The 12,829-nt window shown below is 47.3% G+C and overlaps 1 protein-coding gene across 1 annotated transcript; it reads right to left on the reverse strand.

Annotated features, from left to right (window-relative positions):
• Positions 1-1,367: 1,367 nt before the first annotated feature.
• Positions 1,368-2,306, reverse strand: LOC115643701 (olfactory receptor 52N4-like). The gene has a single exon (XM_030547708.1). The coding sequence runs from the start codon at positions 2,304-2,306 to the stop codon at positions 1,368-1,370; it is 939 nt and encodes a 312-aa protein (XP_030403568.1).
• Positions 2,307-12,829: the final 10,523 nt, after the last annotated feature.

Below are 12,829 nucleotides of genomic sequence, written 5' to 3' on the forward strand. Positions count from 1 at the left end.
GTGAGGATTGCTGTGCCCCTGTACATCCTATCAGGGTGTTGCCACAGAAGCCCAGCAAAGATAATTGAAAGAGTAACCATGTGAGCTATTTCACTGCTAAAGATGGCAGGGGGGTTAGGGGGTGAGAGGGAGTTTGTATAATGAAGATATCCTCAAGATACTGCTAGTGGCACCCACGGGCACAGAAAGCCAGCAGAATCTACAGATTTTAGGTGGCAGGGCCCTTCTTCCCAGCACCTGCCCTCACACTGGGTTAAAGTCCCGTCCCCACCCCTGAGTCAGACCTTGAAGGCCCTCCTGTCGGGCGACATCTCCCTTTTTCTGGGCCCTCATCCCATGGCCCTACCTTGCTCTCCCCAGCTGCTCTGCTCTGCCTCAGCTCTGCAGTGCTGCAGGATCTGGCTGGGGCTGCCAGATTTCCACTGTATTAGAAGCCCAAAGTCATTTAACAACTCACCTGAAAGTAGCCCCATCGCTTTCTTAAAAGAAAGGTTTTTTTATTAACAAATTTGTCTATACATAAAATAACAGATGAAAGCTTTTGTTACACACCTACTACAGATTTGATTAAAAAAACCCAAAAAACTACAAGCCCCAGCAGAATTTTGTTCACATTAGCAACACACCTGTGAGATGACAATCAAATTCAAAATATTGGTGCTTGTATCCCGAATGAGGGTTGGCAGGCATTTCAATCAAAAAATGGCATTAAAAAAAGCTCCAAAGTAGCCCAAAACATTTATAATGAAAAAACAACTTTAGCATTATTGTAGTATTTACTTCTAATAGCATTCAGTGATGGTAGTCAGTGTCCACATTTTGTGTTGAATTAGTTTGCTACAGTCAGACTTTATTTGGTTTATCCTCCAGGTTTCTGTAAGGATTGGACGTAAAAACAAAACAAAAAAAAATCAGGTAAATTTCACTCATCATAACACCGTACAAATGATAGTTTCTTAATGTTGTCGTCACCTATCTCAAACTGCAGCTTCTGTTCATCAAACTGATGAAGAACCCTGTACACTCAAGGACTAATGGAGATCCACCTTGCATTAGAAAACTGCAGTAGCAGCTAAGAGTTGGTAATGTAAGAGTTATAGAAAAGCCATGTGGCAGGGGGATAGGAGGTGGGGACTGATGGGTCATGCTGAAAGAAGTTAGGTGATGGTCAGAGAGAGAGAGAACTCAGAAATGGAGAGAGCAGTGTTGGGTGATGGAGTGATGAGAGATTAGGTGTGAGGAACTTCTCAGACTGTGAACCCCACACAATGCTGAGTTCAGTCAAACTGGGACAGAGCACCCTTGATTATCAAGGACTTAGCCATTCCCTTTCTCCATACACAGGATAAATTCAATGTCCCCGGTGATCACATTCTGCAGGTGTATTTTCCCACTTTGTCACGAAGCTCTTTGGTTTTGACCCCATAAATAATAGGGTTGAGCATGGGGGGAATGAGGAAATAGAGGTCAGCCAAGAGGCTGTGAACATGGGGAGCAATGCCCTGACCGAACCGATGTATGAGAGGGGAGAAGAAGCCAGAAGTATAACACGTAATCATCACACAGATGTGGGCTGTGCAGGTATTGAGGGCTTTCTGGTAGGCTTTCTTGGAGGATATTCTGAGGAGGGCCCTGATGATTAGACCATAGGACAGGGCAATGAACATCAGGTCTAACCCAACAATTACAAACACTATCACTAAGCCATACATCCTGTTGATTGTAATATCTCCACATGATATCTTCGCCACAGCTATAGGTTCACAGTGTGTGTGGGGAATAATGCGGTTGGAACAGAATGGCAATGTGTTCAGGACAAGGGGTATAGGCAGAATGAAGAGAACAGCTTTGATCAAACCTAGAAACCCTAGCTTAGCTATTCGTGCATTGGTGAGGATGGTGGCATATCTCAGAGGGTTACATATGGCAATGTAGCGATCAAAGGCCATTGTCACGAGGATGGTTGAGTGCATAACAGCAACTGTGTGAAGGAAGAACATCTGGGTAAGGCAGCCCCCCATAGTAATGCCTTTCAAATTGAACCAAAATATACACAGTGCCTTTGGCATGACAGAAGTAGGTGTGGCAATGTCTGTGAGTGCCAGCATGCAGAGCAGCAGGTACATTGGCTTGTGCAGGGTCTGCTCTTTGCTTACAACAAACAGAAGGGTAACATTTTCCAACAGGCCGACAATGTAGAACATAGCGAAAGGGATGGAAATCCAGATGTGGGCAGCTTCCAGGCCAGGGATGCCCATTAAGATGAATGTTGAAGGGTCAGAGGGGGTGAGGTTGAAAGCTACCATGAAGTTCTCAATGTGTTGATTGAGCTCAGAAATGTTCAATGTGCCTGTGAAGAGAGTGAAGCACAGCAAGGGGGATTACACACTTTATAGCAAATAATAAAATTTAATATAAAATATTTACTCTATTAACAGTCTAGAAAGGGGTCAAGAAGTAGATGGGAACATTTATAGAGATTATTTCAGTTATAGTCAAATCCAGAGAAGTCCTCAGAGGGAGCTAACCAAGCCAGGTGAATGGGCAACAGGATGGCAGATAAATGTTGATGTTAATAACTGCAGTGTTTATGCCAATGTATTTGCCTAACACCTCACAAGATTCTAATTTAACTGTATGAGCTCATGACAGGGATCTGGGCATCATGGTACACAGCTCAGTGAAACCCTGCTCACTGTGCAAGCATGGACAGAAACTCAGAAAAACACTGAGCTCTAGGAGGAGTGGGATGGGAAATCATACAGCAAATACAGTGTCACGAGATCAGTCAGTCAATGCTTCACCCTCCTGTGGTCTCCTCTGTGTAGTACTGGGCACCCTTCTCACCCAGGATATTGCAGAACTAGAGGGATTCAGGGAAGGGCAGTAAGAATGATCAAGGGCCTTGGGAAACTGATATGGAGAGAGGCTGAAAAGACTGGGGTTGTTGCCTTTACAAAGGAGACAAATAAGAAGGGAGACAAGAAAAGCCTGTAAAATACTGACTGTTAGAGGGAGATTGAGACTGTGTTCTCCATATCTCGTAACACAAGATCAAGTGGTCGTTCAGTTATACTGAAACATGGCAAAATCAAAACAGATAAATAAAGAATGCTTGCGTCACTCAATGCCTGAAGAGACTGAGGAACTCTTTACCACAAGTGGAAGTTAAAGTCACGAGATAAGCAAGAATCAGGAAGGATTTGGACATTTACATGGATAGTGAGTATCCAGTTACATTACTTACAGCTAAATAAATATTTTGGAAAGCCTCTACGCCCATGTGTTTAAGGCACAAGCCAATCTCTAGCGGTTAGGTGTTAGGGTGACGCCTCATGATGCTCAAGTCACCATCCCCATCCGCTGCTACTGAGTTTCTTACAGCTTCTGCAGCAGCTGGGGCTGTCACTGTCGGAGAGAGGAAAATGGACTAGATCTACCATAGGTCTGACCCCCAAGGCCATTCCTATGTTGGAAGGAGCCAAGTGTCTCCTATGGAAGCAGATATTATCATGCTGGGCTATCACTTTCTGCTCAACAGAGTTCAACGCCTCTTTGGTCTGTGCATTAGGAAGGATGTGAATTCTATATTTTGCCTGGTTTCAGGACTCCGTACCACTGTGCTATAGAGACAGCATATCTCATTGTCACTACCTCCTCCCCCACACTCCCTCAGGCGCATACACACACAGACTGTGCACTCCTGGACCTCCCTCAGTGAGATTCCCAGCACTGCCTTGTTTCCGCTAAGCCAGAAACATGCTTCTATTTTTAAACCCTTTTGGTGCTTCTCATCCTCCCTAGAACCAGAGATGCGGGGGCACAGAGAGAGCAGATCCCTCTCTATCCCTGAAAATATTGTTTATCCTAATTGGTTTGAACTTCTAAGCCTGAGAGTTTGAGATTTTAGCAACTCTCCTCTCCTGTCAGTTCTTCTTTCGTCCAAATGAGCTCACTCATCCTTAGAAGCCATGGGACGACTCCAGTTGAAGTCACTGAAAGTTTATGATTGGTGTAAACTGGTCAATTATTTAAGTTCCTAGATGTGGATTTAGGGTGATCTCAATGGAGCCAAGATTTCTCCCTTTAACCTATTTAACTTTTGGATCTGAGCTGCGATAATCATGGCTTCAGCTCCTGCTACAGAGAGCACCGTTGTGTTAGGGTGCTGATGAGTCTGAAGGAGAGATCCACTGATGGCAGAAAGTGACAGCAGAACCTGACCATTGTGTGAACTCCCGTTTACGCGATTCGTGTTGTGAACTCTCTGCTAGCACAGAGATCCACTGCAGAGGCTTTGGCCGTATTACCCAGCAACACAGTGAAGTTGCTGAATTGGAAAACTTGAGTGATCCAGAGGAAAAATGATTCCATCCAAAGAAAGAGAGTTAATGAGACAGATAGAAGGACACAGTCAGACACAAGCAACTGATCTTAAAAAAAAGTCTGATCTATTTCCAATACATTTATTGTTCCAGTTATGCCAGGCAAATCCCTGGGTATGTCTGACAATAAAACAGCTCAAATGACCATGCTGGTGAATTTATAATTGGAAATATATCTATCTCCTAGAACTGGAAAGGACCTTGAAAAGCCATCAAGTCCAGCTCCCTGCCTTCACTAGCAGGACCAAGTACCAATTTTTGCTCCAGCTCCCTAAGTGGCCTCCTCAAAGTTTGAGCTCACAACCCTAGGTTTAGCAGGCCAATGCTCAAAGAACTGAGCTATCCCTTCCCCTGCTCAGATAGCTCTTGATCTGAACCTTGGAACCTTTCCTGAGCCCGTAGTACAAACAGTGCAGAAACAAGCGACTCACCAAAATACCACTCAGCAGAGAGGAAATCTCCTTACTCAGGGCTCTACTTTCCTGTTGCAGTATCAGCGTATGAATCTCACGTGTCTGACACTCAGTGTGCTGGACAGTGACCTTTATGATTTCCCTGTGCAGTCCCTGTGGACTCTCAGGTTGGCAGGACTCCCAGACAATTCCCTCAGTGCTGTGAGCAGTAGGAAGAGCAGAAAATAGACCCCAGAGAACCGCAGCTTGAGAGTTTCACGTGGGAGCGAAGAAATGATTCACAAATACCATGGAGTCTTGTTGATTGTGCAGACCACCCAAAAAATTAGAGTGTTTTGGGGAACTCTGGTCCCCCTGAAAAACCTTCCCTGGGGACCCCCAAGACCCAAATCCCTTGAGTCTCACAACAAAGGGAAATAATCCTTTTTCCCTTCCCCCCTCCAGGTGCTCCTGGAGAGATACACAGACACAAGCTCTGTGAATCCAAACAGAGTGACTCCCCCTCTCCGTTCCCAGTCCTGGAAACAAAAGCACTTTCCTCTTCACCCAGAGGGAATGCAAAATCAGGCTAGCAAATCCAACACACACAGATCTCCCCCTGATTTCTTCCTCCCACCAATTCCCTGGTGAGTACAGACTCAATTTCCCTGAAATTTCCCAGTAAAAAAAAAACTTCAACAGGTTTTAAAAGAAAGCTTTATATAAAAAAGAAAGAAAAATACATACAAATGGTCTCTCTGTATTAAGGTGACAAATACAGCATTAATTGCTTAAAAGAAATATGAATAAACAGCCTTATTCAAAAAGAATACAAATCAAAGCACTCCAGCACTTATATTCATGCAAATACCAAAGAAAAGAAACCATATAACTTACTATCTGATCTCTTTGTCCTTACACTTAGAAACAAAAGATTAGAAAGCAGAAACTACTTCTCCAAAGCTCAGAGAAAGCAGGCAGAGAGACAAAAACCTCAGACACAAAATTCCCTCCACCCAAAGTTTAAAAAATCCGGTTTCCTGATTGGTCCTCTGGTCAGGTGCTTCAGGTGAAAGAGACATTAACCCTTAGCTATCTGTTTACGACACTAGCAATTGGGGATGACTTTCTTTTCTGTGCATAATGCACTATGTGTGGGAATGCCACCACAAGTTACGTGCCGAAACCCATTTCAATTAATCGCAGCAGTGTAAGGATGCATACGCCCCATGAAGTTGTAATATCCAGTCCATTAGCCCTTGAAAAGTCACTACCACCCTGTGGAATCCAAATGATGTGATCTTGAATTGATGCAATGCAAAGTGCTTTCTTCTCCCAGCATTCTGGCATCAAAGGTATTTGCCAGTTTCCATTTGTGAGGTCTAAAGTGGCAGCTCAAACTGTTCTAATAGTTCATCAACTCTCTGCATTGGGGAAGCATCAAATTTGAATACTGTGAAATTTCAGCAATGGATGCAGATTAGGGTTGTGCTATTCTGCATCAGAAGTAGTACAGTGGAATTTGTCCACACACTGTGTGATTCGTTCACCAGTCCCCAGGCCAAAATGACCTGGAGTTCATCTCACATGGTATCCCACATTTTATGAGGTAACAGCCATTGAATTTGCCTGATTTGTTGCCCTAGGGCCATTTCAGTATGATAGTATTTTAGGTAAGTATGCCCTGCTGGGGCCAGAACTTGAAATACAGATATATAATCAATATCCATAACTTCACATACAAAAATGACACATGCACACAAATAGGGTAATCCTTTTCACCAAATCATCAGTTTTCCAATGACACTTGACCAAACATATCTCGTACAAACTATATCACAATTATGTCATAATTCTATAACTCTGAAGAATATGGGGTGCAGCGTCACAAAGAGTGTATTAGGAGGATCACCTCCTAGGCTTTTGGAAGATTCAAATAATAGAAGTAAAGCACATTAGAAAACATATTCCCAACTACAAGTACAGTATATAAAATGGAGGGGTCTAAATTAGCTGTTACCACTCAAGAAAGAGATCTTGGAGTCATCACAGACAATTCTCTGAAAACATCTGCTTAGTGTGCAGCAGCAGTCAAAAAAGCTACCAGAATGTTAGAAACCATTAGGAAAGAGAGATAAGAAGCCAAATGTAAAAAATATCACTATTTAATCCCCCACCACAGTTCTGGTCACCTCCTTTCCAAACAGATATATTAGAAATGGAAAAGGTCCAGAGAAGGGCAACAAAAACGTTTAGGGTTATGGAACAGCTTCCACTTGGGCAGAGATTAAAAATGTTGGGATTCTCAGACTGGAAAAGAGATGACAAATAGGGGATATGATAGAGATCTATAAAATCATGAATGGTGAGGAGAGAGTGAATAGAGTCCTGTTTACTCCTTTTTATAACATAAGGTCCAGGGGTCATCCAAGGCAGCAGGTTTAAAACAAAGAAAAGCTAGTACTATATGCAACACACAGTCAACCTGTGGAACTAATTGCCAAGGGATGTTTGAAGGCCAAAAATACAGTGGGGTGCAAAAATAACTAGAAATGTTCAAGGGGGGTGGAGTCCACCAATGGCTGTTAGCCAAGATGTTCAGGGACACAACCGCATGTTCTGGGTGTCCCTTGCCTCTGACTGCCAGATGCTCGGACTGGAAAACAGGAGATGGATACCTCGGTAATAGCCCTGTTCTATTCTTTTCCTTTGAAGCACCTGCCATTGGCCCCTGTCAGGATACTGGACTAGATGGAACATTGATCTGACCCAGTATGTCTGTTTTTATGTTTTTAATTGTGTCTCCTTTTTCTTCTCTTGGTGCTGCTCCTCATAGTTGTCAGGGCCCACATGCCTCACTACCTCAAGGAGTCCCTGCCATTGAACCAGAAATTTGAACTGCAATCTTGGTATAAACCATAACACTCAATCACTCAGTCTGAATACTCCCAGATGGACCCCTTTGTTATAGGCCAGCAGTTCTCAAACTGGGGGTGGGAACCCCTTGAGGGGTCACAAAGTTATTACATGGGGAGTCGCGAGCTGTCAGCTTCCACCCCAAACCCCATTTTACCTCCAGCATTTATAATAGTGTTAAATATATTTTAAAAGTGTTTTTAATTTATAAGGGGATCACACTTAGAGGTTTGATACAAGAAAGAGGTCACCAGTACAAAAGTTTGAGAACCACTGAATATAGGCCTTCTCTTGTTCCTGTTATGCATTTAGCAAAATTCTTCTAGCAAACACTACCAAAGATCTGGGGCTATTTCTTAATTGAAGAATGTATTGGATTATGTTCATTATCTGGGGACTTTGCTCTTCCATGTTTCTCTAAGCACGTCTGGAAAACCTTGAGGCTGCTTCCCAGACATCAGTTCAATGGGAGAAACCTTGAGGGCTTGAGGCATCTTCCTGATTCAGCTTTAATTCTCCCCCCTATTAGTCCCCCCACACACATCCCACCCCACCACCACCATTTTCAGTAAAAGTCACAGACAGGCCACGGGCTTCTGTAAATTTTTGTTTACTGCCCATAATATGTCCGTAATTTTACTGAAAATCTTAACTTTAGGAATGACTGATCAGCTGGTCTGCTCTTTGTTCCTGAATCCTATTGTCACCAGGACGTACCCTTTGCAGCTAGAAGTAGCAGTTTCTCACCTATCTTGTGTGGTTCACCAGCTTTTGCCTTGCTCAAATCCACACAGTAAGAAGTCTCAGTAGCCTTAGTGGTAAGAATGTTACACTTCAACGACTATTTTTTGTCCTGTTAACTCATTGAGCTTCCTCTGAAAAATCTCTCCAGGCTTAGATACCAATGTAGGATGCCTTGTTTTCAGAGGCTGGTGTAGGTTGCAGGATGGCGTAATGTTGTTTTCCAGTAATTCACTACAACATGTTGAGGCTCACTCCATGTAAAGCCATACAATTGTCATATTTTCAGCTTCTGTGTTTTGCTGAAATCTCCACTGCTGCCCTCAGTTCAATTTGTGTTATGTGCTTTTCTCCTTTGTCACAAAATGATCCATTTTTCAGTAAGCTGTTTCTCATTGTAAGCACGCTCCTAGAATAATTTCAAGTTTGTTTTGGCAAAAATAATGAGGAATCCTATGGCAGTGTAAACGAGTGGTGCAGGGGCTCGACCTTTTCCAGGGAGGAGGGGAGTCACGCCGGCCCACTCTACTCTGGTTGGCCCGGGAATCTAGCCCGGCAGTCCCTGCGGTACTTGTCTGCCCGGCGGGTGAGGTGCTCAGGGCCTCCAGCAGGGCTGAGCCGTAACGACCGCGAGGTGCCGGTTCCTACATCAGGAAGGATAGCAAACACAGAGTCAGTAAGCTCAGGCCTGGGTCAGGGCTGATCAACGGTAATAGTTTTCAGGCCCAGCCCTTGGGCAGGGCGGGGCACCAAACACTGAGTCAGTAAGCTCAGGCCTTGGGGCAGGACTGAGCAACAGTAACAGTTTATCGGCCTCATCAGGCCAGGGAGGAGGGGGAGTCAGCCACCCCGGAGTGGGGTGGCAGGGGGGACGCAGGCCCTCCCACTCCACTGCGTCCCAGCGCAGGGCCCTAGCAGTGGCTGTCATTCCGCTGGTCAGTCAGTGGGGTTCCTGGCTGCAACACACTGACAGCCTCCGGCAAGGCTGCAGCCTGACTGGGGTCGGCTGCCCCCGGGCTGCTTGCGTACCCTCCATCAGGACCTACCTGGGTCCTAACATGGGCCTCAGCGGGGTCCAGGAGCATCGTCTCATCACGATCGGGGCTGGGTGGTAGGTGTGGGAGTTCCTGGGATACTTGGGCCATGGTAGCACTGGCAGCTCCTCCGGGTAGCATCAGGCGTGGGGAAGCTCAGGTAGCTCCTCTGGGTAGCGAGTGCGGGGAAGCTCAGGCAGCTCCTCTGGGTAGTGAGTGCGGGGAAGCTCAGGCAGCTCGTCTGGGTAGTGAGTGTGGGGAAGCTCCGGCAGCTCCTCTGGGTAGCAAGTGCGGGGAAGCTCCGGCAGCTCCTCTGGGTAGCGAGTGCGGGGAAGCTCCGGCAGCTCCTCTGGGTAGCGAGTGCGGGGAAGCTCAGGCAGCTCCTCCGGGTAGTGAGTTCGGGGAAGCTCAGGCAGCTCCTCTGGGTAGCGAGTGCGGGGAAGCTCAGGCGGCTCCTCCGGGTAGCGAGTGCGGGGAAGCTCAGGCACCTCCTCCGGGTAGCGAGTGCGGGGAAGCTCAGGCAGCTCCTCCGGGTAGCAAGTGCGGGGAAGCTCAGGCAGCTCCTCCGGGTAGCGAGTGCAGGGAAGCTCAGGCAGCTCCTCCGGGTAGGGAGTGCGGGGAAGCTCCGGCAGCTCCTCTGGGTAGCGAGTGCGGGGAAGCTCAGGCAGCTCCTCCTGGTAGCGAGTGCGGGGAAGCTCAGGCAGCTCCTCTGGGTAGCGAGTGCGGGGAAGCTCAGGCAGCTCCTCTGAGTAGCGAGTGCGGGGAAGCTCAGGCAGCTCCTCCTGGTAGCGAGTGCGGGGAAGCTCAGGCAGCTCCTCCGGGTAGCGAGTGCGGGGAAGCTCAGGCAGCTCCTCTGGGTAGCGAGTGCGGGGAAGCTCAGACAGCTCATCCGGGTAGCGAGTGCGGGGAAGCTCAGGCAGCTCCTCCGGGTAGGGAGTGCGGGGAAGCTCAGGCAGCTCCTCTGGGTAGCGAGTGCGGGGAAGCTCAGGCAGCTCCTCTGGGTAGCGAGTGCGGGGAAGCTCAGGCAGCTCCTCTGGGTAGCGAGTGCGGGGAAGCTCAGGCAGCTCCTCCGGGTAGCGAGTGCGGGGAAGCTCAGGCAGCTCCTCCGGGTAGCGAGTGCAGGGAAGCTCCGGCAGCTCCTCCTGGTAGTGAGTGTGGGGAAGCTCAGGCAGCTCCTCCTGGTAGTGAGTGCGGGGAAGCTCAGGCAGCTCCTCTGGGTAGTGAGTGCGGGGAAGCTCAGGCAGCTCCTCCGGGTAGTGAGTGCAGGGAAGCTCAGGCAGCTCCTCTGGGTAGCAAGTGCAGGGAAGCTCAGGCAGCTCCTCCGGTAGCGAGTGCGGGGAAGCTCAGGCAGCTCCTCCGGGTAGTGAGTGCGGGGAAGCTCAGGCAGCTCCTCTGGGTAGCGAGTGCGGGGAAGCTCCGGCAGCTCCTCTGGGTAGCGAGTGCGGGGAAGCTCAGGCAGCTCCTCCTGGTAGCGAGTGCAGGGAAGCTCAGGCAGCTCCTCTGGGTAGCGAGTGCGGGGAAGCTCAGGCAGCTCCTCCGGGTAGCGAGTGCGGGGAAGCTCCGGCAGCTCCTCCGGGTACTGAGTGCGGGGAAGCTCAGGCAGCTCCTCTGGGTAGCGAGTGCAGGGAAGCTCAGGCAGCTCCTCCGGGTAGTGAGTGCGGGGAAGCTCAGGCAGTTTCTCCAGGTAGCGAGTGCGGGGAAGCTCTGGCCACCCTGGGTGGCTCCCCTGGGTCGCTGGAGTCTCCCAGTTTCGAGCTCCTGGAGGGACGTCTGTTCTTTCTGGCTGCTGGGGTCTGACTGAGCTCTGAGGCCCGGCTTTTGTAGTTCTGGGTCGCCGCCTGACCCTTTGAGGGGCGGGCTCAGAACTCCATAGCTCCTCCCACTCTGGCCTCCGGCGGGGCTAGACCCTCTCCGGGGAGGGGGGGAGCCACGCCGGCCCACTACAGGCACCTTGAAGACTAACAAATTTATTTGGCCATAAGCTTTCACGGGCTGGAACCCACTTCGTCAAACACATGAAATGGAAACTTAATGGGCAGACATTTATACACATGCAAAGATGGGTGTGTTACTTTACATTAGTTACATTACACTAAGTACTCATTTTGAAATGTAGCCAAAAGTTCAATGGCTTTCGGAAGTAGTACTGCAGCTTTGAATAGGTCTGTGTCTCTGGATTGCAACAGTTTTGAAACAGCTTTTACCGTTTCCAGAATCTTCCTTCGGAGCAGAATGAGACAAACAGGACTAATATCTTTCATTAATTTATTTAATGCTGTAGGCTTGTTAATTTTAACAGCATTTTTTCTCAGGCGAATTACTTCTGTGGGTGTCTCCATTGTGTCTAAATACTGAAATCGGAAAGGAAGGAGTGACTCATGCTGGTTGCTGATAAATTGTCTTGTCAATTCCTTGACCAAGCTTTCATTTATGAAATATGTTCTAGAGGTCAAACATAAACTCTCAGATCTACTGCTCTAACCCTATAACAAAACAGTACAGGGAAGGGATACTGAGATAAAGTTTCTTGACATCTTAAATTCCTGCCTCCCACAAGAGGAAAGGCAATTCTTGATTTAGTCTTAAGTGGAGCACAGGATCAGCTACAAGAGGGGAATATAGCTGGACCACTTGGCAATATTGACCATAATATAATTAAATTTAACATCCCTGTGGTGGGGAAAGCTCCACAGCAGCCCAGCACTCTAGCATTTTGTTTCAGAAAGGAGAATTTCACAGAAATGAGAAGGTTAGTGAAACAGAAATGAAAAAGGTACAGTCCCAAAAGTAAAATCACTGCAACCTGCGTGGAAACTTTTGAAAGACACCATAATAGACAGGGCTGACTCTAGGTTTTTTGCTGCCCCAAGCAAGCAAAAAAACCCAAAACAACAAAAAAAAACAAAACACCTCCAAGAGCACAACTGCCGAAGGGAAAAAAAAACCCCAAAAACAGAACGCCGCCCCTGAAATTGTGCCGCCCTAAGCATGTGCTTGGTTTGCCAGTGCCTAGAGCCAGTACTGATAATAGAGGCTCAACTTAAATGTATACCCCAATTTAAAATCCTAATGAGTAAAATAGAAAAGAGCATAAACTCTGGCAAAAGAAGTGTAAAAATATAATTAGAACAACCAAAAAATAATTTGAAGAACAGCTAGCCAAAGACTCCAAGAGTAATAGCATTTCACAGCTGTGACAGCATCATCATTACCACTCGGGTGCCCTCGAGGTAACCCTGTGACTAATCAGAACCATATGAACAGTGATGACAAGCCCGGGCTGGTGCTGCAGTCCATTGGAGTAGCATCACTTCACATCCCCTGTGATTTGGCCTCCTGCAGTTTGCCGTTGGCTGTCACA

This window comes from Gopherus evgoodei, unplaced genomic scaffold (assembly GCF_007399415.2).
Source record: "Gopherus evgoodei ecotype Sinaloan lineage unplaced genomic scaffold, rGopEvg1_v1.p scaffold_68_arrow_ctg1, whole genome shotgun sequence".
Taxonomy (NCBI): domain Eukaryota; kingdom Metazoa; phylum Chordata; order Testudines; family Testudinidae; genus Gopherus; species Gopherus evgoodei.

Bases quoted from the DNA above. Each gene is read 5' to 3' on its own strand.
- LOC115643701 (XM_030547708.1), bottom strand. From the start codon at position 2,306: ATGGTAGCTTTCAACCTCACCCCCTCTGACCCTTCAACATTCATCTTA.